Genomic DNA, 27,353 nt, shown 5'->3' on the forward strand with positions numbered 1-27,353 from the left:
CTCTTCGACCGTCTTACCTCCTGTTGCTGTGGGTCAGGGACTGGCTCTGGCAGCTGTTCCAGCAATAAGAAACATAAAATAAGCCACCAGTAGGGGCAGCTGGCCTCCGGCCTCCTCCTTCCTCTACCCGTCTCCTTCTGTCCTCTTTCCCCTCCGCTCGCTCCCGCCCTCCTCCATCTCTGTGGTCCAACCCACAGCATCCAGTTGTGGCCAACTCCCAGCGTTCCTTTACTGAAGGAGGAGGGCTGGACGCTGTGAATCACTTTCAGGGACATTTCTGAGTGAGGGGACAGACCCCTCCTCCTGGGTACCTGCTCTAGTGGACCAGGACAAAACATGGCTTCAGCCACACACACACACACACACACACACACACACACACACACACACACGCACATACACACGCAGCCGCCCTCCTCACATCCCCCTCCCCTCGTCTCTGAGGAGTGGGGATGGGTTAAGCCACACAGTGGGCTGGGGGAGAAGAGGAGGGAAAGGGAAGGAAGCTTTTTTGGGGGGGAGGGGGGATTTATCTTCTGTCTTTTTTAAGCCTCTCATTCCAGACAAGAAAGTGAAAGGAGGCAGGTCACCTTGAAAGATTCAAGCAAACCCAGGGATTTGAAAGAACATTTGAGTAATTTTCCACACAATTTAGCCTACTGCTCTCTTTCCAATACATTCCCAGTTAGTTAGTTAGTGAGTGAGTTAGTTAGTTGGTTAGTTTTGCTATTGTGGATTGAACTCAAGGGCATTCTACCTCTCAGCTACACCTCCAGTCCTTTTTAGTTTTTATTTGGAAACAGTCTTGCTAAGTTGCTAATAGCCTTACTAAACTGCTGAAGCTGTCCTCAAACTTGTGATTCTCCTGTCTCAGCCTCCTGAGTACTAGAAATTACAGGCTTGTGCCACCACACCCAGCTTCCCTTGAGTTTTGGGGGGTTTTTGTTTTGTTTTGTTTTTGTCTTTTTTGTGGTACCAGGGATGGAACCCAGGGGTATTCTACCTCCGAGTGACATCCCTAGCCCTATATTTTATTTTTATTTTTTTATTTTTGGGGTACTGGGGCTGGAACCCAGGATCTTTCTACCTCCGGGCTATACTCCCAGACCTATTTTATAATTATTTGGAAAGAGGGTCTCACTAAGTTGCTGAGAGCCTCACTAAGTAGCTAAGGCTGGCTTCGAACCTGTGTGATCCTCCTGTCTCAGCCTCCCAAGTGCTGGGATTACAAGTGCGTGCCACCACACCTGGCTTTATTCTTTATTTTGAAACAGGGCCTCACTGAGTTACAAAGGGCCTCACTAAGTAGCCGAGGCTGTCCGTGAACTGCGATCATCCGGTCTCAGCTTCCCAAATGCTGGGATTACAAGCGTAGGCCATCACCCCTGACTGGTTTGTTTTGTTTTCTGAGACTGGGGATTAGACTCCCGAACTACAGCCCAGCCCTTTTTATTTCTTATTTGGAAACAGGGTCTGGCTATGTTGCTGAGGTTGGCCTCAAACCTGCCATCCTCCTGTCTCAGTCTCCCAGGCACTGGGACTGCAGACAGGCACCTGCATGTCCGCTCTCCAGCATGTGTGCTCTCACTCACCCTACCCCCAGGAAGCCAGCTGTGCCGCTCCGGGTGCCCCGCCCTCCAGCCCTTCGCCTACTGGTTTCCTTCCACCAGGTTCCCCCCCCCCACCTCTCTCCACTGTGCATCTGAGCCACCCAAGAAATCTGATTCCAAACCCCAAGAAATCTGATTCCAAACCACTCCCTGTTTCTGTGGGACTCTCCCAAATGGAAAAGCTATTTTTCTTCTCTGCTACCCCAGAGGGGAGATATAGTCTGGGATCCTCAGCTCGCACCTCGTCCCCCAACTGGAGGGCCTCATCTTGCTCCCCCCAGGACACCTGTCACTGGGTCAATGAATCCACATTTGAGAACAGCCGGAATGGGGACATGGGAGGCCAGGACCGGCCCCATTCCAGTTAACTGGAACTGGATTCCCAGTTCTGACACTATGACCCCCAAAGGTTGTGTTCACCCCCATCCACATTCTATCTCGCCTGCCCGAGAAACCCCACCTAGAGAAGGACTGAGCCCCCTCTGCTCCCTACATGCTTTTCCTGGGATGGAGGGTTAGAAAGGGTCCATTCGAGTCCCCTCTTCCACTCCTAATGCCCCTCCTGGTCCTTCCTTGGCAGCCCTGGTTCCAAGCTGAACCCATCCAGCTGTTGGGCAGGTGGGGCGGGGTTGGGGTCCAGCCCTACCGAGCACTAAACAGAAGGGAACAGGCACCTTCTCATCACATCAACAGCCCAGAGACGGACATTCGAAACCTCCAGGGAGCCAGGCACCATGATGGACACCTGTAACCCCAGCTACTGGGGAAGTTGAGGCAGGAGGACCACAGGTTCAAGGCCAGCCTGGGCAACTTAACAAGACAGTATCTCAAATTAATAAAAAGAATTGGGAATGTAGCTCAGTGGTACAGTGCCCCTGGTTTAAGTCCTAGTACTGCAAGAAAAGAAAAGGATAGAGAGAAAGAGGAGGAGGAAGAGAAGAAAAAGGAGGGAGAGAAGGAAGAGGGAGGGCAAAAGAGAAGAGGAGGAGAGAAGAGAAGAGGTGGGAAGGGAAGGGAAGGGAAGGGAAGGGAAGGGAAGGGAAGGAGGGAAGAAGAGACCTCCCTGGGGTAGCAATCCTTTTCTGCCATAAGCCCAAAAGAAATGATATCACCAGCTCATAGACAGCTGCACCCCAGTGTCCACTGAAGCTTTATTCAGAACAGCCAAGATGTAGAGACAACCTAGGAGTCCATCCACAAGTGAACAGACACAGAAACTAGTACACACACACACACACACACACACACACACACACACACACAGATAGAAAATAAAACAGTGGTTTTCCTGGTCAGTGAGAAAACAGTCAGAGGGCACAAAATAGCAGATTATGTAAGATAATAAACCTATATATTTAATATACAACATGAGGTCTATTGGGTTTTATTGGTTTTGTTTTTGTTTTTTTTGGTGGTACTGGGGGTGGAACCCAGGGACCTTCTACCTCCGGGCTACACTCCCAGACCTATTTTCTATTTTATTTGGAAACAGGGTCTCACTAAGTTGCTGAGAGCCTCACTCAGTAGCTGAGGTTGGCTTCGAACCTGCACCATCCTCCTGTCTCAGCCTCCCAAGGCTGGGATTACAAGCGTGCGCCACCAGGACTGGCTGAGGGCTATTGGTTTTAAAATTTTACTGTATTTGAGATTCCTGCTGTGTGTGTGTGTGTGTGTGTGTGTGTGTGTGTGTGTGTGTGTGTTTGATGCTGGGATGAAACCCAGGGGCATTCTACCTCAGAGCTACACCCCAGCCCTATTTTATTTTTATTTATTTATTTATTTTATTTTATTTTTTTTGTGGTACTGGGATAGAACCCAGGGGCTTTCTACCTCCGGGCTATACTCCCAGACTTATTTTCTATTTTATTTGGAAACAGGGTCTCACTGAGTTGCTGAGAGCCTCACTAAGTAGCTGAGGCTGGCTTTGAACCCGCGTAATCCTCCTGTCTCAGCCTCTCAAGTGCTGGGATGACAAGCTCACGGCACCATGCCCGGCTGAGATCCCTGCTAAATGAGCAAATTCTCAGCTACTCTTTTTTTTTTTTTTTTTTGGTGCTGAGGATTGAAGCCAGGGCCATTCTGCCTCTGAGCTACACCCTAGATTGGCAACAGTCTCACTAAGTTACTGAGGCTGTCCTCAAACCTGCCGTCCTCAAACCTGCCGTCCTCCTGTCTCAGCCTCCCAAGTCCTGGGATTGCAGGTGTGCACCACCACGCCTGGCTCAGCTGCTCTTGCCACAGAAACAAAAACAAAAACAAGAGTAACTGTATGAGATGATGGAGATGTTATTTCCATTTAGTAATCATCTTACAAGTTATACTACTCCTAACATCAAGTTGCATATTGTACATGTACACAATAAAATATGTGAGCAAACACTGAGTGGGGCGTGGTGGCCCATATCTATAATCCCAGGATTTGGGAGGCTGAGACAGGAGGATTGCAGGTTTGAGGACACCCTCAGCAATTTATAGCAAGGCCCTCAGCAAGTCAGTGAGATCCTATTTAATTAATTAATTAGTTAATTGATTAATTTGCGGCACTGGGGATGGAACCCAGAGGCATTCTACCTCTGAGCTACACCCCTGGCCCTATTTATTTATTTTTTGGGGGGCTGGTCTGGAGATGGAACCCAGGGGCATTTGACCTCCAAGCTACACCCCCTGCCCTAATTTTTAGTCTTTATTTTGAAACAGGGCCTCACTAAGTAGCTGAGGCTGTCCTTGAACTGCGATCCTCCTCTCTCAGCCTCCCAAATACTGGGATTACAAGCCTGCTCTACTATGTCCGGCAGTGAGGCCTTATTTAAACAAACAAGCAAAAAAAAAAAAAAAAAAAACACTCTGAACCAGGTACCTGTAATCGCAGCTACTTGGGAGGCTGAGGCAGGAGGATCAAAAGTTTGAGGCTAGCCTGGGCAATTTAGCAAGACACTGTCTTAAATAAAAATAAAATAAGGGTAGGGATGTAGCTCAGTGGTAGAGTGCTCGTCCAGCCTGCTCAAGTCCTTGGGTTCTACCCCCAACCCACACCTCTCTAGTATCACAAAACAAAACCCTCGAATCCAGAGACTGGCTGGTGGCACAGGCTTGTAATCCCCGCGCTTGGGAGGCTGAGACAGGAGGATCGCGCAGGTTCAAAGCCAGCCTCAGCTACTGAGTGAGGCTCTCAGCAGCTTAGTGAGACCATTTCCAAATAAAATACAAAATAGGTCTGGGAGTATAGCCCGGAGGTAGAAAGCAATTGGGTTCCATCCCCAGTACCAAAAAAAAAAAAAAAAAAACCACCTCACATCCAGAGCACAACAGTATTATTATTTTCTCCTGTGTTGTTCTGTAGCTTAGCAAAAGAAATTAGGTGTGGTGGTGGAGAGGTTGGGGGCTAAGGGAGGTATCAACTCTGCAGACACACAGCCCTGCTCAGCCCCCAGAGTTAGCAGGGAGAAGGGTGGATCCCATCCCAGCCTCTGGGAGACTCATTTCTTGGCTTCCCTGGGGCCTTTGGAGAACCACAGAGCCGGGCATCTCCACCCTCTGCAGGCACCTCAATTGCAGCCTCAGGCCTCCAGGAAAGCCTCCTGCCAGGACCTGACAGGGGCAGCACCAGGGTCCCTTTGCCAGCTTCCCTGAGCCCAGGCAGCTTGGGCAAAGACGCAGCACCAGTGCAGGCCTTTGCTGCTGACAACACCTACCTGCACCCTGGTTGAAATTGGTGCCCCCCTCTGTGTTTGTAGTTTCCAAAGCCTCCCCTCTACATTATTTTAGTTGGTTTGAACCTCTCAACACGATCTGGTGGAGAGGGCAGGGCAGATGTTATGAACCCATTTGTCAGATGAGGAACCCAAAGCTCAAGGTGAGTGGTCGGCTCAAGGTCACGCTCTTCAGAGCCAGCATTCACAATAACCTGACAAAACCGACCCAAGGTCACATCTATTAAATGCCTGGCCCAGCCGGATGTGGTGGTGCACGCTTGTAATCCCAGCACTGAGGAGGCTGAGGCCGGAGGATCATGGTTCGCAGACACCCTCAGCTACTTAGTGAGGCCCTCCGCAACTCAGTGAGACCGTTTTGAAATAAAGAATGAAAAATAGGGCGAGGGTGTAGCTCAGAGGTTGAATGCCCGAGTTCAATCCCCAGACCAGAAGGAAAGAAAGAAAGAAAGAAAGAAAGAAAGAAAGAAAGAAAGAAAGAAAAAAAAAAAAAAAAAAGCCTGGCCTGAGTAAAGTATTTTCCATGCATCTAACACCATGATAACCCCAGGAGGGAGACACTGTTACTTCTGGGGATTGAACCCAGAGGTATTCTACCTCCAAGCTACACTCCCAGCATCATTATTATTATTATTATTATTATTATTATTATTATTATTATATTATTATTATTACAGTTCTGGGGATGGAATCTAGAGGCATACGACCTCCGATCTACAACCCCTGCCCTATTTTTTATTCTTTATTTTGAAACAGGGTCTCATTGAGTTGCCGAGGGCCTCACTGAGTAGTTAAGGCTGTCCATGAAGCGTGATCCTCCGGTCTCAGCCTCCCCAGTGCTGGGATTACAAGCCTGTGCCACCAGCCGAGCCTTTTATTTTGTATTTTGAAACAAGGTCTCCATTAAATTGCTGAGAGTCTTAACCGAAGTTGCTAAATTACTGAGGCTGGTCTCAAACCTTTAACCCTACCGTCTCAGCCTCCCAAATACTGGAATTACAGGCATGCACCATCACAATCTGCTTATTATCCCCAATTTGCAGTTGATGGAACAGGGATTTAGTGATGGTAGATCAGCCACAAGCAGCCTAACTCCACGGAAATTCTGCAGAAGGACTTTGTCTTGGGGGGCGGGAGGTGCTGAATCCCAGCACTCAGACTGGGCTGGCCACACGAGGTGCTCTCTAAACGTCTGTAGAATGTTTGTTATCTGGACTCCACACCTCTCCAGCCAGCCATCTGAGCCCTCTCCTCAGTGAAGTCAGGGTAACAGAGGCCCTCTTAGGGGCTGGGAAGTCAGCCCACCACCTCTCCCCCTTCCCAGAACACTCAGGGATGCACGCTGTGTGACTGTGTCAGACCGATTTCTGTCACTGTAACAGGATACCTGCGCGAACCCATTGATAGAAAAGGTTGCGCTGGGGCCTAGCTTGGTGGTAGATCAGTTGCCTAGCATGTGTGAGGCCCTGGGTTAGATCCCAGCACCACAAAAAACAAGTCAGAGAAAAAAGGTTTCTTTTGGCTCACAGTTTTGGAGTTTCCAGTCCATGGCTGGGAGAACACATCTCTGGCAGGCGTACCAGATGGCAATGGCCGGAAGTTGGTGGTGGAACCAAACTGCTCACCCAAAAGCCAGAAGCAAAAGAAAGGAAGAGGAAGGGTCCACTGCCTCCTTTGAGGGCACGCCCCCATGACCTAAAGACATCCCCCCAGGCCCCGCCTCCCAATGGTGCCACCCTGGGGATCAGGCCTCCACAAGTGGGGAGTTCCACACGATGGCAGTCCCAGGACTCCCCCTTGCCTCGGTTTCCCTACCTGCACCGATATGAGGGAAGTCGGCACAGGCAGCTGAGAAAGGGGCTGTGTTCCTGCCTGAGGGGTGGCAGAGATCCCCTTCCTCTCTAGATCCACAGAGTTTCAGGCACTCAGAGAAGGCCTGCAAGGGGTGAGTTGCAGGGCAGGCACTGGAGTCGCGGGGCCCAGCCCAAGGATGTGTGTGTCGGGTCTAAACAGGGAGACTACTAAAACCTAAGAGGTGTCTGTCCCCTGGAGGATGGCCCCATGGGTTGAGGTGTCCAAGGTCCCTTTTGATCTCCCACCAGCCCCAGCAGCTTCTTCCACCCCCAGCGTTAATCAGACAACAGCATGAACGTTCAAGGGGGCCTGTGGGGCCGTAGGGACGTGAGATGCCACTTCTACAAACAGAACCGTAGAGGCCTCTTGCGTTCAGCATACTGAGCACCCCCGCATGCATGATCTTATTCAAGCTTCCCGGGACTCTGAAATCTGATATTATGATCCCCACCCCACTAAGAATGAAGCAGAGGTGTAAGGAACTCACCCACGATGGTGGTCAGGACACCGCTAAATAGAGACAGGGAGGCCAGGCCTTCGGTTCCGTGCCTGCAGCCCACCCTGGAGCAGAGATGGCCCCTCCCGGACATCTCCTGAGGCTTCCCTAGTAACAGCTGGAGACATACAAATAAGCCCCAAGAGCAGGTAAGACCGTGAGACCCACCTGCAGGATGAGGGGAGGGGGCGCTGGGTTCACAGCCTGGGCTTGGCATCAGCGACAGGATGGCTCCCCGGCCCTGGCCCTGGTCAGGCTGTTCAGCCGGGCCCTGCAGATGTGCCCCTGCCCCTCATCTCTCCACTGGCCTCTCTGTCCCTCCAGTGCTACAGTTTCAGCCCCAGCCACTGGGGACCCCACGAATGACCAGGAGTCCCCAATCCCTCGGCGTCACCTGACATCCCAGTGTCCCTTCAGCCAGCCCCAGTCCTGGTGTCAGGTCCAGTGACACCGGCCTCCCTTCAAGCCCTGCCCACCCCACCCTCAGCCCGCGATCTGAGGATTGACTGGTGTCGGAGCGCCACCTAGTGTGCACAGCGGGCATTCCAGCCCCTGCCTAGCTCAGCTACTGGGTCCATTCACGTTGTCCAGGGGCAGGACCTCCAACCGTGAGATGGGAGTCGCAGAGGAGCCTGCGACTCACCTCCACAAAGAGCTTCAAGTCTACACTTCTGACATAGCACCAGGATAACACTAGGCCTCCAATCGCAGAGACCCCGGGATCCGTGAGGACCACCCCCCCACACACAATTTGAAAGCTTTTTGTTACTAGAAGACACCCCCACAGGGCCTTTTGTTTGTTTGTTTTTTGGTACCAGAGATTGAATCCAAGAGTGCTCTATCTCCAAGCCACGCCCCCAGTACTTTTATTTTTTTCTTATTTTAAAACAGTCTTGCTAAATTGCTGGGCCTTGAACCTGCGTTCCTCCTGACTTAGCTTCCCAAGGACTAGGATTGTAGGTATTTGCCACTTTACCTGGCTAGGGCCCTAACTTATTTGTAAGGCTTAAAGGACCTTTTAAATCCTCGATCACAAGCCAGATATGTAATCCCAGTACTTGGGAGGCTGAGACTGGAGAATTGCAGGTTCAGGGAGGGCCTCAGCAAGTAGTAAAACTCTCTCATCAATCTAGCAAGACCCTGTTTCTAAATAAAGAATAAAAAATAGAGCCATGTGTGGTGGTGGCGCACACTTGTAATCCCAGCATTCGGGAGGCTGAGACAGGAGGATCACAGTTCACAGACAGCCTCAGCTACTTAGTGAGGCCCTTTGCAACTCAGTAAGACCCTGTTTCCAAATAAAGAATAAAAAATAGGGCAGGGGGTGTAGCTCGGAGGTAGAATGCCCCTAGGTTCCATCCCCAGCCACACACACACACACACACACACACACACACACACACACACACACGTAATGATGTGCCCAGCCCTGTGTGTGGAGCCTGCTCTCCAGGCCTCACTCAGCCGGTTCCTCCTCTCTACCTCTGACTCAGAGTGTCTCCTAGGAGCCCTGTTTCTCTCTTCCTCCTCTGAGGCAGGTGTGTGTCTACTAAACAGGCCATTCTGTAGTCCAGGGACTAGATAGGTCTCACTCTCTAGCTCTGTCAAAAAATGGATTGTAGCTGGGTATAGTAGCTCAGGCCTGTGATCTCAGCAACTCTGGTCAGAAGCAGGAGGGCTGCAAGTTAACCCGGGCAACTCGGCAAGATCTTGCCTCAAAATAGAAAGTAAAAATATAAAGGGTATAGCTCAGTAATAAAACACCAGGGGTATAATCCTCAGAAATGAAAAAAAAAAAAAATTAGCCGGGCATGGTGGCACACGCTTGTAATCCCAGTACTCGGGAAGCTGAGACAGGAGGATCACAAGTTAGCAGCCAGCCTCAGCTATTTCATGAGGCCCCATTGTAACTTAGTGAGACTCTGTTTCAAATAAAAACTAAAAGAGCTGGGCATAGTGCAGTGCACACTTGTAATCCCAGCATTCGGGAGGCTGAGCCCGGAGGATCGTGGTTCGGGGACAGCCTCAGCTAGTTAGTGAGGCCCTCTGCAACTCAGTGAGACCCGTTTCAAAATAAAAATAAAAAAAAATAGGGCAGGGGGTATAGCTCGGAGCTTGAATGCCCCCTGGGTTCCATCCCCAGACCCGAAAAAAAAAAAAAAAAAGAATAAGAGATAGGACTGGGGTGTAGCTCGGAGGTAGAATGCCCCTGGGTTCAGTCCCCAGTATCATTACACACACACACACACACACACACACACACACACACACATATATATATATATATTTTTTTTTTTTTTTTTAATTTCGGATCCTGTTCTCTCACCTGTAAAATGATACAGAAGCTCTTGACTTGTACAGGAATTAGAGGGGGACATTTGTAAGGATGTCTGTTCATGCACATTGGGCCCTTAGTAAACAGATTCATTAAGATGATAAAAATGTCCCTGGACGATAGGCTGAGTAGCAGTGTCTCAATCGGGCAACTTCAACAAAGACCTTGGACTAAGGAGGCAGAAAGCAGGATGGTCAGGTGGGCAGTGGTTAGAGCTGGTGAAGATTAAAGCCGGGGCAGAACTGCACTGCACACCTCATGGAGGAGGCAGGCCAGGCCCGAAGGGTGGGAGAAGCTGCTCTTGCCCAGGTGGGGCTGGGAGCAGGCCAAGGCAGTTGGGGAGGGGAGCAGCCTCTTTATTAACACAATTATTTTATTTGCCCAAAGGTGATCATCCTAAGTGAGGTCAAGGCTGCTGGCACAGGCTTGGCCTGCAGGCGGCTGGCCCACGTTGCCATGGTGACGGAGCCCCATCGGGTCCAGCAGCTTCCAGGGCTAGAGGCTCCCGGGGAGGGAGACCCCCAGAGACAGATGATTTGTACTCTTTCCCCCAAGAGGCAGACCCAGAGCTCCTGGGGGGCTCCAGTCCAGGGTCAGAGGGGGTCCATCCATTGTCTAATTTCATCCCGCAAGACCCTCTGAGCAAGGGGCTAAGCACAGCCTGTTCCTCAAGAAAGCTCAGAAGGGCTGGGCACCCGTCCACAGATGCACAACAGCACGTGAAGATTCGGGAGCGGGGGTCCAAAGCACCATTTGCAGTTGTTTTGAAGCCAGCCAAGGGCTGTGACAATGACAGGTAAAGGAACAGACCAGGATCTCGAATGATCGGGAAAACTGATGTGGAGGAAAAGATGCTACTAACCTGGAAGTCAGAGAGACCCGGGTTCGAGTCCCAGCTCTCTCCTTTACTGAGGTTACCTTTGGACATTTGCTCCCGGCCTCAGTGTACCCAGCACATTCTCTACCTGTGACTCGCCAGTCTCTGTGAGACACAGCCATGACCCAGATGTGCTTCCCCATCTGAAACCCGGGCCAGCGCAGCCCTGCCCCGGGACCCAGGACCTCGGACAAGCCCGGCACGACCCGCGAGCTCACTACACTGCGGGACGCTCAGAAGAGAGTTCTGCCATTTCCACCCAAATCTCTAAGAAGGGAACAAAACAAACCGTGTCTCCAGATCCCCAGCCTTCAAGTCCAGCAGTGAGGACCCCGAGCTGGAAACCCAGTGGACCGGCCAGCAAGCCAGACCTGGGTCCTTCTGGCCCGTGCCCGCGGTGTCTATCGCCCCCTGGTGGCGGAGTCTGACGCCTCGGGAGGGACGGCTGCCACCGAGGGCAGGGACGGGGTGCGGGCTTGGGAGGTGATGGGGAAGCTGGGGTGGGGCTGGGCGTGGGAAGGGAGCATTTGGGGGCAGTGGAAACAGTTCTAATGAAAGCCCGTGGTTCGTGGGTGCTGAGGGCTCCGGATGTCATTTGCGGGGGAGGGCAAAGGGGCTTCACGAGGCCGGAGAGGACGTGGGAACCAGATGTGGGTCAATGGCAGACTGCTTTGACCAAGAGGCTAAGAAGTCTGTACTTGATCCTGGAGGCGCTGGGGAGCCATTAGAGGTTTCTGGGCAGAGACAGGACAGGATCTAGTGACCTGGTTTGTATTAGGACTTACTGTGTGAAAAGATGGTGACGATTGGAATCACCTCCCCCAGCACTCATTAACAACGGCAACACTCTGGGAGAGAGAGAGAGAGAGAGAGAGAGAGAGAGAGAGAGAGAGAGAGAGAGAGAGAGAGAGAGAGAGAGAGAGAGACTGAGAGATACTGGGTTTTGAACCCAAGGGCATTCTATCTATGCTACACCCTTAGCCCTTTTTATATTTATTCATATTCATTCTTTATATTCATTATTTGTGGTGTGTGTGAGAGAGATAGAAAGAGAAAGACAGAGATAGATAGATAGATAGATAGATAGATAGATAGATAGATAGATGGATAGATAGGGGTATTAAACCTAAGAGCATTCTATCTCTGAGCAACACCCCTAGCCCTTTTTATTTTTATTCATATTTATTTATATATACTCATTTGTATGTGGTTATTTATATTCGTTTGTTTGTATGTGGTGTAGAGGGGTACAAGGGTTGAATCTCAGGGCATTCTACCTCAGACCTACACCCCAAACCCTATTTTATTTTGATTTTGAAATAGAGTGTCGCTAGGTTCCTGAGAGGCTTGCGACTTGCTGAGGCTGTCCTCCCACCTGCGATCCTCCTGTCTCAGCCTCCCAAGTACTGGAATTACAGGTGTGCACCACACCCACGGGCCTAGGTTCTTACTGCTGCCTGCCGGGCCTCGAGCTGGTGGGTCTGCCTGCCGGGCCTCGAGCTGGTGGGTCCTGTGCCTGCGCAGAAGGAAGGACCAGGGTAAGCTCTGGGCTCTGGGCTCCAGCCCAGCCTTCTTCCCAGCAGGGTGCTGCCACTGATTCAGAAGCTATGGGAGTCCAAGTCCACCTGGAAGTCGAGGCCTGGGGACCTGGAGGGAGTTGGGGGCCGAGGGAGGGAGATCGTATGCTGAGAGTCCACTCAGCTCCCAGCTCTTTACTGGGTTCCCCCTAATGGCCCTGGACGGGGCGGAGGGCACGGGGAGCAATGGTATTGAGTAATTACCCTTGGTCCACAAGAAGAAAACCCAAACTTGACATGGTTAAGAATAGTCCAAGCCAGGCTGGGCGTGGTGGCACACGCTTATAATCCCTGTGCTTGGGAGGCTGAGACAGGAGGATTGCGCAGGTTTGAAGCCAGCCTCAGCTACTTAGGCTCTCAGCAACTTAGTGAAACCCTGTTTCCAAATAAAAGTATAAAATAGGTCTGGGAGTATAGCCCAGAGGTAGAAAAGCCCCTGGGTTCCACCCCCAGTACCACCAAAAAAAAACAAAAATAGTCCAAGCCAGGCATAATGGCACATGCCTGTAAACTCAGTACTTGGGAGGCTGAGACAGGAAGATTGTTGGTTCAAGGCTAGCCTCAGCTTCACAGTGAGGCTATCAGCAACCTAGCAAGACCCCTGTTTCAAAATAAAAAATAAAATAGGGCTGGAAATATAATAACCCAGAGGTAAAATGCCCCTGGGTACCACAAAAAAAATGAATTAATGAAGAGAGAGAGAGAGAGAGAGAGAGAGAGAGAGAGAGAGAGAATAGCCTAAGAAGTGGGTACAGTAGAACACACTTGTAATCCCAGTACTTGGGAGGTTGAGACAGGAGGATCACAGGTTCAAGTCCAGCCTCATCAACTTAGTGAGACCCAGTTTCAAAATAAAGAATAAAAAATAGGGCTGGAGATATATGCAGCTCGGAGGCAGAATGCCCCTGGGTTCAATCTCCAGTAACACACACACACACACACACACACACACACACACACACACACACACTGCATCTACCTTCCTATTCGGATTCCTCAGCTTTGTCTGAAGCTGCCAGTCAGAGTCCCTGTCCTATGGCAGACATTGAGCAAAACACCAGTTAGGCGGGGGCTGCACAGGAGGGGGCTCATGCACAGAGTTGGCAGACCCCATCTTTGCTTTGGGGGTGTTGAGAGACCCCTGACAGTCAGCAGAACCTCTGAGGAAAGGGTGGGTGCTGGAGGGGAGCCCCTCCCGGAGTGGGCTGAAGGGCGGAGAGGACAGACAGTAGGGAGAGATGATGCGGAGAGGGAGGGGATGGCTCTGGATTCACAGAAGGGCCAACAATGGTGCCCAGAGTGCTAGGCACACGCCAGCCGGGCAGGGAGCTCGCTCCAGCCTACACTTTAATCAGGATCTCAGGCTCGGTCAGGAGCGGGGAGTTGGGCAGAGCCTGGGAGGACACAGGGAGCTATGCAGGGCCCAGGCCGGGGTGTGTGTATGGGATCCTGGGAAGAATATGGGGGTCAGAACCCTATTCCACAAGGCATGAAGTGGGGAGAGGTGGGAGTCAGTCTTAGCTACATCTCTAGCCAGGGAATAAATCAGCTAAACCCTAAATCTCAGCCTCCAATCCTTTCTCCCAAGAAGTCTCAAAGTGAGACACCAAGAAGAACTTACCAGCTGGGCATGGTGGCACATGCCTATAATCCCAGAATTTGGGAGGCTGAAACATGAGGACCACAGGTTCGAGGACAGCCTCAGCAACTTAGTGAGATCCTGTTTCAAAATAAAAAATAAGCCCAGTGTGGTGGTGCACGTTTGTAATCCCTGCACTTGGGAAGCGGAGACAGGAGGATCGTGCAGTTTCAAAGCCAGCCTCGCTGGTTTAAGAGACCCTGTTTCCAAATAAAAATATAAAAAATAGGTCTGGGAGTATAGCCTGGAGGTAGAGGGTTTCCAGAAACCCCAGTATCACCAAAAAGAAGGAGGAGGAGGAGGAGGAGGAGGAGGAGGAGGAGGAGGAGGAGGAGGAGGAGGAAAAATAAAAGAAAAGAATTTTTTTTTGTGTGGTACTGGGGTTCCTGGAAGCCCTTTTCTGGGCTACACTCCCAGACCTATTTTCTTTTTATTTTTAGAAACAGGGTCTCTTAAGCCAGGGAGGCTGGCTTCGAACCAGCACCTCCTGTCTCCGCCTCCCAAGCACGGGGATTACAAGCATGCGCCACCACGCCCGGCCAGAAAAGAAATTTTAAAAATGAAAAAATAAAAGGGTAAAGATGTAGCTTGGAAGTAGGATATCCCTGGGTTCTGGGTTCCATCCCCAGTATTCTCCTCCAAAAAAGAATGTATCAACCAATGAGACCCCAGGATGCCCAAGCAGGGACAGCTCAAGGTATTAGCACCTTGGTTAGCTGGGAAGGGGGTGTAGGAGCTGCAGCACCCCCGCGCTCCCCTTCAGCTCAGGATGTCCCAAGGGAGGAGATGAATGGATCACATTCTCACCCCCACGTGCTCTGGAGAGAGGGTGGGAAGAAGGAGGCTGCAAACTGGTATTATGGGCCTCACATAACTTATTAGCACCCAGGCGAGATTAATCAAGCCCAGAAACCTCGAGCAGACCCCTAATTAGTCGCCGCTGATAACTATATTTGTCATGCTCTCCAATTATTCCACTGTAAATTTCAGAGTTTAATTGCACCTTGTTCTTCATTGAAGTGTCACTGTTTGCACACGCTCCCCTAATTCTTTAGCAAATTTGACAAAATTCAGCATTAAATATAGATTATCTTTAGATTTCCATAATTAACACAACCAAACTGTCTCAGGCCTAAATATTTCTCCCAGCATCATAAATCTGGCCTTTCCCTGGAACCCAGAGAGCCACTTCCAGCTCCTAGGCAGAGGCCGCAGGGAGAGCACAGCTGTGAACTCACTTGCACTCAGCTCCATGGGGGGCACAAACCCGGAGACACGCTCCGTCCCCCCTGAATTTATAAGAAGCCCCACCAAGATGCCCACTGGGGCTGCGGGGCATGTTAGTGGTGACTTAGGGCTGAGAGAACCAACACAGGTCTACAGCAGCCCTGGCAGGAGGCTCAGTGTGCAGCCAGGCGGCAGGCCCCTCACCCACCAGGGCCAAAGGGTACCAGTTTGTGATGCTTTCCCTATTAAGGCTTACTGTGATGTGTTTTGCTTTGTTTTTTAAAGTGGGGTTACTGAAGATTGAAACCAGGGGTGTTTTACCTCCAAGCTATACCCCAACCCTTATTTTATTTATTTATTTATTTATTTATTTATTTATTTATTTATTTATCTATTTACAGGTCTGAGGATGGAATCCCGAGGCACTTGACCTCTGAGCCACACCCCCTGCCCTATATTTTATTCTTTATTTTGAAGCAGGTTCTCACTAAGTTGCAGAGGGCCTCACTAAGTAGCTGAGGCTGTCTGAGAACCACAATCCTCTGGTCTCAGCCTCCCAAATGCTGGGATTACTAGCATGCACTACCATGCCTGGCCCAACCCTTTTTTTATGTTTTGTTTTGTTTTGTTGTGGTACTGGAGGTGGAACCCAGAGGCTTTCTACCTCCGGGCTATACTCCCAGACCCATTTTATATTTTATTTGGAAACAGGGTCTCACTTAAGTTGCTGAGAGCCTCACTAAGTAGCTGAGGCTGGCTTCGAACCTGTGCGATCCTCCTGTCTCAGCCTCCCAAGCGCGGGGATTACAAGCGTGCGCCACCACGCCTGGCTTATGTTTTGTTTTGAAACAAGTTCTCTGTACATTGCTGAAAATCTTGTTAAATTGTTGTGGCTGGTCTTGAACCTGAGATTCTTCTGTCTCAGCCTCCCCAGTATTGGGATTACAAGCGTGTGCCACCATGCCTGGACTATTTTTTTTTTTTTCCATTTTGAGACAGGGTCTTGCTACGTTGCTGAGTCTGGCCTCAAACCTGTGGTCCTTCTCTTGTCCCAGACTCCCAAATACTGGAGTTACAAGTGTGCACCACCATGCCTAGCTTCCATGCTTGACATTATCCCAGGAACATGCCTGGGCCCACCAACGCCATCCTCCTACAGGGAACCCTCCCTGCCTCTCTTGATCTCAGCTCTCTCTCCAGACTTACCAGTCAGTACACAACCACCCATCTCTAAACAGCCAGGTGGGGTAAGCTTGGGACAGGAACTCATACTCCCTGATAAGTAAAATAAAAAATTAAATGCGAGTAAAATAAAAATAATGTGCGTACGGCGGAGTGTGAAAAACACGAGAGAGGTCCGGTACACATGGCATGTAAAGTTTTAATGGCACGGCTCTCCCGGGGATCAGGGCGAGGCACCGTGGGGCCCGTGCGCCTGTCCGAAGCTAGAGGACGCGGGCTCTCCTTTTAAAGGCATGCATCTCGCGAGATGGGGGTTTACTCGCGGGAATGCCCAATTCTCGCGGGGGTTTCAGCCCCTCCCTTGCCCTGCAGAGGTCATGTGACACAAAGTCACATGAGTGCAGGACCCAACTTAACATTCCGGCCTTTTGATGGTAGGGATAATGGATGACGTTGGACCCTCTAGCTTCTTCCTGCTGTCAAGGGGCGTCGTCAGGGGGCCCCAGGCCGGGAGGAGTCGGGAGTCCAGTTCCCCAGAAGGGGGTGCGGGTGGGTGCATAGCTGCAGTGCGAATTGGAGGTTACCCTGGACAGCTTAGTGATGTGCGCTTGAGGAGGCTTGAACAGGCAAGGGCTATTAAAGAAAAAAACAAATCATGAGATTGAGCAGGCGACCAAAAAGGAGACTGGCTTACTCAGTACCTGGAGAGCTACCCTGAGCTGGCAAAGAGGATGGAGGTTGAGGGATCCAGGAGCCATCAGTCTTCAGCCAGGCTGAGTAGGGCCAGCGGCGGGGCCTGGTCTGGAAAGGTGCTCCCCCTGTGTTGAGGCACCTGGGGCCCACCCTTTTCCAAGGGCACTGTTCCAGTGGCCCTCCTGGCCACACACGGAGCAGTCTGATTGGTGGGCGTGGCTTTGCCCCACTTGAGGCAGGTTCCTGGAGGTAGTTGTTGTTGCAGTCCTCCACACCTAGGTGGCGCTCCAGAGGGCTGAGCCGCCACCGCCAGCTGAAGGGCAGCTACCAGGGATCTGCTTTTTGGCAAAGTCGGAGTGTACACTCCATTTCCGCCTGTTTCTCTCTGGAATTAAAGCTTAGATGCCATGTTAAGGTTCTGTCAGCTGTGACGGACCTATACTCACAAAGAGCGCGTCCTGGGGCTGGTGTCCAGCAAGAATGGCAACGCAGACTCCCCACGGGCAGAGGGTGTCGCCCCAGCCCCGGCGTTTCCCACAGCACCTAGGGCGCGCCCGAGCGGGCCGCCCAGCAAAATTGCAGTCTGGCACGGGCCAAGATGGTGACTGTGACATCACCAGGCAGTGACTACGCGCCATCACAAAATGGCAGCTGGCGGGAAAATAAATGGAAGCTGATGGGGGAGAGCATTTGGAGGGATACCAGACCGCTTATAAAAGTTCCTAACTATTCCTGGGCCACCGCAACCTATTTCCCAACTCGTATCAAGGCAGACAGGCTCTCAGGGCATCTGCTAGTATAAAGGTTCGACTCCCCATAATTGGTTTGCGGGCGGAAACGAAGAACAGGAAATGGGCGTCCCCGATTTCCCTGCTCAATCGTTCGGAAACAGAGGTTAAGAGATAGGGAAGAACGTCTTCATTCCTTCTCAAAACCGGAGGATGACCTGGTCATCCGCAGGGTGGTCCCAGTGGACCGGGGGACAATGGGTCACCAAGCGCTTGGATTTTTGGGTCCCAGTGGACCGGAAGACCCAAGTCCGGAACCCGCTAACCAAGGGAAGGAGGCAGTTTACCGGAGTGAAGTGTTGCCAGCCAGTGCTGGCTGCGACAGAAGCGCTGAGAAGCTGCTGGGAGCGTGGTGGAGCTGGGGCGCGTGGATGCCGGTGGCTGGTGTGGACGGCACTGGCGGCTGGCGCAGGCAGGATCAGTGGGGGTGCGCAGGCGGCATGGCTTGCCGGGCCCGCGGCGTGGAGACAAAATGGCTTCTAGGCACGTGGCAGTCACTGAGGCTGGGCCCCGAGGAGCACCGCCAGTGAGCCTGGCTTGGGCGGGTGAAACGGAGCAGCAGCAGCAAGTAGAGCTACGCCTGGCGCGGGTGACTGTGGCGGACACCGAAGCCGGCTGTGCGCCGCCCAATGAGCCTGGCTCGGGGCGGGCGGGGCAAACCGGCCAGAGGTCCTGGCGGTGACTGGAGAACCAAGCTGGAATGGTGCTTTAGGAGGTCCAAGCGGCAGGCAGAGGTCCTGGCCCGCGCAGGCGGTTGGCAGGCAGAGCAAGTGCCAAGCTGCCTGGCTCGGGCCGGAAAGATGGCCGCCGACTCCTAGGATTGGTTAGGAGTGGAAAGTGGGAGGGATTAAAGATTGTGAGGCCTCCAGTGAGGCCATGAGGTGGGAGGGGTTAAAGATGGCGAGGCCTCCAGTGAGGCCATGAGGTGGGAGGGGTTAAGGATGGAGAGGCCTCCAGTGAGGCCATGAGGTGGGAGGGGTTAAGGATGGCGAGGCCTCCAGTGAGGCCATGAGGTGGGAGGGGTTAAGGATGGCGAGGCCTCCAGTGAGACCATGAGGTGGGAGGGGTTAAAGATGGTGGGACCAAGATGGCGGCCCCCCAGTGATTCCACGTGTGCAAGATGGCGGGCCAAAGCTGGCGACCCCCCCTCCCCAGTAATCCCATGTGGCTGCTTACCGGAATGGCCAGGCCCAGGCAGCAGGGGTGGGCAGGCACAGGGTGAAGGGCGCCAGGGCGCGAGTCCGAGTGGAGGAACCAGCTGGAGCGCGGGCTGGACTTGGCGGGCTGGGGGCTGTTTAGCAGAGTGGCGGCCACCTAGATGGAGGAGGCAGGCGGCCCCGGCAGGCGGGTCTAAGCAACGCCAGGCGCGGAGAAGACATAGGCGCGCGGTGTGGCGCAGTCCGCGGGTGGCGCGGTCCCATTCCAGCGGCGGCAGCGTGGGCAGGCGGGAACGGCGGTTTTAGGAGGTCCAAGCAGCAGGCAGAGGTCCTGGCCCGTGCAGGAGGTAGTCCACGCAGGCACGGGGCGGCAGCGGCGGCAGTGGCGGGAGCAACGCCTGCAAGCGGAGCGCTGGTGTGGGACCTCACAGTCGAGCTGCTGGCGGATCGGAGAGTCCAGGGCTCAAAAAGAGAGTAAAAAGAAAAAGAGAAAAAAACAAAAAAATACGAAAAAAAAAGAAAAAATGGGGAGGAACCCAAGAGTTCTCCCGGTTCGGCACCAAATGATAAGTAAAATAAAAAATTAAATGCGAGTAAAATAAAAATAATGTGCGTACGGCGGAGTGTGAAAAACACGAGAGAGGTCCGGTACACATGGCATGTAAAGTTTTAATGGCACGGCTCTCCCGGGGATCAGGGTGAGGCACCGTGGGGCCCGTGCGCCTGTCCGAAGCTAGAGGACGCGGGCTCTCCTTTTAAAGGCATGCATCTCGCGAGATGGGGGTTTACTCGCGGGAATGCCCAATTCTCGCGGGGGTTTCAGCCCCTCCCTTGCCCTGCAGAGGTCATGTGACACAAAGTCACATGAGTGCAGGACCCAACTTAACACTCCCATCAGGCTTGGGACCCCTTCCCCCAAACCCTGAGCCAATAATGTTCCACTTCCAAAATGACACAGAGAGAGCTAGGTGGGAGGGAGGAGAAGAAGGAGCCCCTTTCGGAGCACTACCCGGCCCTTGGCCCCTGGGACAACCCCGCACCTTGGGTCCAACCCAAGTCAGGTCTCTTCCCCGGGTATTGCTGCGCTGTGGGCAGCAGAGTCAGAGTTCTACAGCGAGCCAGCCGCCCCTGCGGGGTCTCGCAGCAGCCCGCACTCAGGACAGACTGACCTACAGACTGCCCCCCAAGCGCGCGCTGACACGCCCTCCGCCCAAGGCGGGAAGGAAGAAGGGGAGAGCCAGGCCCAGGCTCCCAGGGCGTGCGCAGGCTCCTGCCACAGTGGAGGGCCAAGGCGGCCCCGAGCCCCGCAGACCCCTGGCCCTGGCCCGCCCTGCCGCCCCCACCACCGCCCCGTAGGTGACGTTGAGCGCAGCACACCAAGGAGCCTCAAAGCGTGCTCACAGCAAATTTTGAAGAAAATCAATAGCTTTCAATGGGATTTGATCTTTCTTCACAACGGCCTGGGCTAGTGGCTATGTGGAGATGTCTGGGTGTAACGCACAGAAACAGAGCGGGGCGCAGGGTGCGAAGCTGAGGAAACCCCAGGTTCAGCAGAGACAGAGGCCCGCGGGGCCACGCCCAGCCCACCTCCAGGCCGGAGGACCTGGTCTGCGTGGACCAGGTGAGCCCCGGGTCCAGACTCCTGGCAGCCCTCAAATGCCCCATGGGTCCAGGCCTGCCAGGGGCCCAGAGCAGTGGGAAACAGTCACAAGGATGTGGGTGCCCTGCAGGTTGGCTGCAAAGGCTGGCAAGAGCACCTGCCAGGCTCAAGCGCCTGGTGCTGTCACTCTGCAGAAAGCCTGGGGCAGCGGCGTGGCTGTGCAGGCTTGTAATCCTAGTACTTGGGAGGCTGAGGCGGGAGGATGGAGCCTGGAGGATCGCCTCAGCAGTATAGCAAGACCCTCGGTTATCTAGCGAGACCTTGTTTCAAAAAATAAAAAGGAGCCAGGAATGGTGGTGCAGGCTTGTAATCCCCCCTCCCCCAAAAAAAGTCTTGTTAAATTGCTGCAACTGTCCTTGAGCCTGTGATCTTCCTGTCTCCGCCTCCCAAGTACTGGGATTTCAGGTTTGCACTTCTGTGCCTGGCTTGGGCTTCCTCCTTTCTGGTACCACATTTTTTTTTTCTTTATTAACATAATGAAGGTACATTTTAGGTAATGAAGTCACCACTTTTTTTTTCTTAATCATCTGTGGACTGAACCCAGGGGCATTCTACCTCCAAGCTACAGCTCCAGTCCTATTTTTTTATTCTTTATTTTGAAACAGGGTCTCACTAAGTTCTGGAGGGCCTCACTAAGTAGCTGAGGCTGGCTGCAAACCTGCGATCCTCCTGCCTCAGCCTCCCAAGTACTGGGATTACAAATGCACACCACCATCCCTGGCAGACTTTTTTTTTTTTTTCCCTGAGACAGGCTCTCACTAAGTTGCCCAGCCTGGCCTCTTTTTTCTGTTTTGTTTTGTTTTGTTTTGTTTTTGAGGCATTCTACCTTCAAGCTACACCCCCAGACCTATTTTATATTTTGTTTGGAACAGGGTCTCATTAAGTTGCTGAGAACCTCACTAAATAGCTGAGGCTTCAAACCTCAGCTATTTAATGGCTTCAAACCTGTGCGATCCTCCTGTCTCAGCCTCCCAAGTGCGGGGATTAAAGCATGTGCCACCATGCCCGGCTTCAGGCTGGCCTCTTAATTTTTGGTCCTCCTGCTTCAGCCTCCTGAGACACAGGGATTACAGGCCTGTGCCACCGCACCCAGCTAAAAGCACTGCATCTTCTGTCTCCCTTTTGGAGCCCAGGTCACCAGGGTGACAGGAAACCAGAGGGGCCCGCTGCCCACAGGACTTCTGCAGGCCCAGAGTGGGGAGGCCTACCAGCCACAACCCTGAACCTAGACACACACACACACACACACACACACACACACACACACACACACAGAGTCATAGACGGGATCAGAAGCCACCAGCTCCACCTTCAGATCCTCTGCCGAAGTCCCTGCACGACATCTCACCTGAGTGGTCAGGTGGGTTCTTACACTCCACCAGTGACAGGGATCTTACTACCACCAAGGTACCTCATGCTGCTTCTGGAATCCTGTGAGACTGAGCTGCTGTCGCCTCCCCCTGGCCCCATCCTGCCTCTGAGTCACGGCTCTGCCCCGAGAAAGCCATTCTAAACTGAACACACAGTGGCCGCCCCACCCCCACGGGGGCCTCATTCTCCCGGGCGAGCTTCTGCCCGTCCCCCCACTGTTGCGGTAATCTTCTCCCCCCACTTCCCTCTCACGCACCTAAAGGTGTTTGGCAGAATTGTTTTTTCAAGTGTGACAGTGTCTTTTGAGAGATACAACTATATAAAATCAAGGCATGAAATGACTTGATAAATTAAGTAGCCTAATTTCAATACTGTAATAAGAGGATTTCAATTCACATCCTCACCATTTGCTTCACACCCACAAAAAACACTTCAAGGAGCCGGGTGTGGATGCACATGCCTGTGATCCCAACATGTGGGAGGCTGAGACTGGAGGACGGAAGGTTAGAGGCCAGCCTGTAGTGGGGGAAGCTGCCAGCCCTGTCCTCCTCAGTCATGCCACCCTGAATGTACCCTACTAACTCTCTGCCCCATTCCTCCTACTAACCTTTTTTTTTGCAGGTGTGGGGATGGAACCCAGGGGCATTTTATCCTCCGAGCTACATCCCCTGCCCTATTTTTTATTCTTTATTTTGAAACCGGGTCTCACTGAGTTGCAGAGGGCCTCACTAAGTAGCTGAGGCTGTCTGCGAACTGCGATCCTCCAGTCTCAGCCTCCCAAATGCTGGGATTACAAGCGTGCACCACCACGCCCGGCTAACCTTTTATTTTTTCCTGACTTTCTCATTACTGTGTCTCCAGCCAGCACATAGTAGGTCCTCAATAAACACTGGCTCAGCCTTGAGCTTCTGGCCTCAGTGGTCCCCGACCCCACTCCCACGCTGATGGGCTCTGCAGCTTTAAGGACCCCCGCTCTCAGGTCCTGGCAGGGGAGGGGGAGCCCCACTTTTGCTGCAGCCCCAGGCTTCCCAGCTGCCTCTGCCCCAGCCTCAGCACCAATTCTGTCCATCAATACCAGCCTCAGGCAGCCACACTTGGACGCCCACCCGGATCAATAACCAGCGGCTGCCATCGATCATCCCCCAGGGGAGCCGGAGAGGGGGCCGGACACAGGCCCGGAGAGGGGGCTGCCAGGCAGGCAGAGAGGAGGGCCAAGGAGAGGAGGCGAGGCCGACCCTGAGGTGAAAGGGTGAAAAGAAAAAGCCAAACAAAAAGAGTGATGCCACACACTCCTAATCCCAGCACTTGGGAGGCTGAGACAGGAGGATTGCAGATTTGAGGACAGCCTACACAACTTAGTGAGACCCTGTTTCAAAAAAAAAAAAAAAAAATAGAACCAGGCGTGGTGGCGCACGCTTGTAATTCCAGCATTCAGGAGGCTGAGACAGGAGGATCGCAGTTCGTGGCCGGCCTCAGCTATATAGTGAAGCCCTTTGCACTCAGTGAGACCCTGTTTCAAAATAAAGAATAAAAAATGGGTCTGGGGGTGTAGCTTGGAGGTAGAATGCCCCTAGGTTCCATCTCCAGTACCACAAACAAACAAACAAAAAATAGGGCTGTATGTGTAGCTCAGAGGTCAAATGCCCCTAGATTCAATTCCCAGTACCACAAAAAGCAAAACGAAACCAAAAGGGCGAAAGGCAGGCAGGGAGGGAGGCCCTGAGGAAGAGGAGGTGGCGGTCCAGGAGGAAGGGCTGCCAAAGGCCAGACAGCCAAGCCTTCTCTCCAGCCCCAGCACAGCCCGGGGAGAAGAAGTTACGGGTCACATCTTACAGGAGGAAGCTAAGCCAGAGGTAGAGAAACCCATGCACCTGTGCGCGGTGGTGCACACCTGTGATTCCAGTATGTGGAAGCCTGAGGATGGAAGGTTCAAGGACACCCTCGGCAATGGAGTGAGACTCTCCGCAACCTAGAAAGACCCTGTTTCAAGTATCAAATTTTTTAAAAAGGGCTAAGAGTGTAGCTCTGAGGTAGAATGCCCTTGGGTTCTATTACAAGAAGGGAGAAGCTGAGATAGAAGACTGCAGTTTGTGGACAGCCTCAGCTACTTTTTTTTTTTTTTTTTTTTTTTTTCTGGTGGTGGTACTGGGGATGGAACCCTTCTACCTCCGGGCTACACTCCCAGACCTATTTTTATATATTTTTTTTATTTGGGAACAGGGTCTCTTAAGCCAGAGGGGCTGTCTTTGAACTGCTCGGATCCTCCTGTCTCCACCTCCCAAGCGCGGGGATACAAGCGTGCGCCACCACGCCCGGCCACTTTTTTTTTTTTGGTGGTGGTACTGGGGTTTCTGGAAGCCCTCCTACCTCCGGGTTACACACCCAGACCTATTTTATACTTTCTACTTTTTTTTTTTTTTTTTTTTTTTTTTTTGGAAACAGGGTCTCCTAAGCCAGCGCGGCTGTCTTCGAACCTGCGCGATCCTCCTGTCTCTGCCTCCCAAGCGCGGGGATACAAGCGTGCACCACCACGCCCGGCTTATTCTTTATTTTGAAACCGGGTCTCACTGAGTTGCAGAGGGCCTCCTCACTAAGTAGCTGAGGCTGTCCACGAACCACCATCCTCCAGTCTCAGCCTCCCGAATACTGGGATTACAAGCGTGTGCCACCACGCCCGGCTGAGCCTCAGCTACTTAGTGCGCCCTTTTTGCAACTCAGTGAGACCCTGTTTCAAAATAAAAATAGAAAATAGGGCTGGGTGTGTAGCTCGAAGGTAGAATGCCCCTGGGTTTCAACCCCAGTACCGGAAAGGAGGAGGAGGAGGAGGAGGAGGAGGAGGAGGAGGAGGAGGAGGAGGACGAGGACGAGGAGGACGGGGAGGAGGACGAGGAGGAGGGGGGGAGGAGGAGGACAAGGACGAGGAAGAGGGGGAGGAGGACAAGGAGGAGGAGGAGGAGGAGGACAAGGAGGAGGAGGACGAGGAGGTGGGGGAGGAGGAGGAGGAGGAGGAGGAGGAGGAGGAGGAGGAGGAGGACAAGGAGGACGAGGAGGACGAGGAGGAGGAGAGGGTGAGTAGGCACAACCTGTGTCTTTGGGTTTAGGAGAGAGCCAGGCCTGAGTCAGGCGTGTCTGGGCGTGGGGGCTCCTCACAGCAGCCCCAGTCCCCGAGCCGGGCGGCGCGCTCCCCACCCTGTCCTCTGGGGGCGCAGTTGGCTCCTGGAGCGGACATGGGAGCGGCGGCCTGGGGCGCGAGCAGGCTGGGTCTCAGCCGCGCTGGGCCGCGGGTCCCGCCCACTCTCTCCTCCCTCCCTGCCTTCCAAGCCCCGAGTGTTACCTGGGAAGTACGGAAGGATTGAGACGAGGCGCAGGACCCAGTTCCAGCATGTGCTTCCCCACCACACCGCGCGAAGGTGCAGCTTTAGTTCTTTTTTTTTTTTAACAAAGTCACACGGTTGCGAAGATCCTCCGTCCCCCTCCCAAATGCTGGGATTACAAGCGTGAGCCACCACGCCCGGCCGGAGGTGCAGGTTTAGACAAGACTGGCCCTGCGCATCCTGCCCCGTGCTGACGGTCCTGCCCGTGGGAGGGTCCTCGGGCAGAACCCAGGGCTGAGGGGTGCCATAGAGCAGACCTTCGGGTGGCGGCAGGCTACTGAGCGTCTGCAGACACCTTTAGGGACCAAGGCAGGGGACTGTAAGACTGCTTGCAAGAAGGGTCAAGGCCACGTCTTTGGGTTTCTGCTTTCTTTCTCTTTCTTTTCTTCTTTTCTTTTTCTTACTTTCTTTTTTCTTTTCTTTTCTTTTCTTTTCTTTTTTTTTTTTTTTGTGTGTGTGTGTGTGTGTGGTATTGGGGATTGAAACCACGGGCATTCCGAGCTACATCCCTAGCCCTATTCTGTATTCTTTCTTTTCTTTTCTTCTACCTCTGGGCTACACTCCTAGACCTATTGTTATACTTTTTTATTTGGAAACAGGGTCTCTTAAACCAGCGCAGCTGGCTTCAAACCTGCGCGATCCTCCTGTCTCCGCCTCCCAAGCGCAGGGATTACAAGCGTGGGCCACCACGCCAGGCGTGTATTCTTTATTTTGAAATAGGGTCTCACTGAGTTGCAGAGGACCTCACTAAGAAGCTGAGGCTGTCCAAGAACCGCGATCCTCCTTTCTCAGCCTCCCAAGTACTGGGATTACAAGTATGTACCACCACCCCTGGCTGGATTTCTACTTTTTAAGGGAAAGTGTTTAGCCTGTGGACATTTGTTTAAGGTTGCAGATAAACCACCAAAGACACCACTTTTTGCAGAGTCTCCCTTTGGGCACCCAAAAACCTTAGCAAAAAAAGCCAGGAGCCTGAGAGGCAGAAGGAGGCTGGGCTGTAGAGGTGTCAGAGAAAGAGGGGCCCAACCAACAGGGCGGTGCTCACCTGTAATCCTAGGATTGAGAGGGAAGAGACAGGAGATCCCAGGTTTGAGCCAGCCTCAGCAGTTTAAACAAGACCCTCAGCAAGTTAGCAAGATCCTGTTTCAGAATAAAAAATAAAATAGGGCTGGGGGTGTGGCTCAGAGGTAGAATACCCTTGGGTTCAATCCCTGGCACCAAACAAACATACAAAAAGGCTTTACAAAGAGATATGTGTGTGTGTGTGTGTGTGTGTGTGTGTGTGTGTGTGAGAGAGAGAGAGAGAGAGAGAGAGAGAGAGAGAGAGAGAGAGAGAGAGAGAGAGAGAGAGAGAGGCAGGCCCGGCTTCACTCCCCATGCAGCAGCTGACAAAGGACATCTTCTGAAATGGATTATTGTATCAGAGAAGGTATGGGGCAGGGACAAAGGACAGGCCTTTCCATAAAAATCCTCATTGGAGCACAGTCCAAAGGAGTCTTATTTAGAGGCAGCCTCTGCAGAGCCTGGCATAAACCTCCTCGTCACAATTCAGCGGAGACCGGCCCCTCTTCCCAATGTAGGAGAAGCTGGGACAGTGGTCGTGGTTAGGTCTCAGGACCTTCCCTGCTCCTGTGGCCCATTTCCCGTCCACCCACCCACAGGAGGGAAGACAGTTCAGTGTTAAAAAGAGAATTCTCAGAGCAGTTTTTCCACCGTGAAATAACAATTGTTATCAGTTATTGAGAATTTACAATGCATGGGCACTGCGCTAACCCCTGTGAGGCCTGATATTTTCTTTTTACA

At 52.6% G+C, this 27,353-nt stretch overlaps 1 protein-coding gene across 1 annotated transcript in view; it reads right to left on the reverse strand.

Annotated features, from left to right (window-relative positions):
• The window catches only part of MRM1 (mitochondrial rRNA methyltransferase 1), a gene marked incomplete at both ends in the record, with an annotated part of 50,836 nt that overhangs the window by 9,914 nt on the left and 13,569 nt on the right, over positions 1 to 27,353 (reverse strand). Inside the window, 4 exons of the mRNA XM_080714025.1 lie at positions 20,733 to 20,820; positions 23,027 to 23,158; positions 23,271 to 23,363; positions 25,746 to 25,845. Coding sequence (XP_080570151.1) covers positions 20,733 to 20,820; positions 23,027 to 23,158; positions 23,271 to 23,363; positions 25,746 to 25,845 — 413 coding nt within the window. The remainder of the gene's footprint in view (positions 1 to 20,732; positions 20,821 to 23,026; positions 23,159 to 23,270; positions 23,364 to 25,745; positions 25,846 to 27,353) is intronic.

This window comes from Muscardinus avellanarius (genome assembly GCF_963383645.1).
Source record: "Muscardinus avellanarius genome assembly, chromosome: 16".
Taxonomy (NCBI): Eukaryota; Metazoa; Chordata; class Mammalia; order Rodentia; family Gliridae; genus Muscardinus; species Muscardinus avellanarius.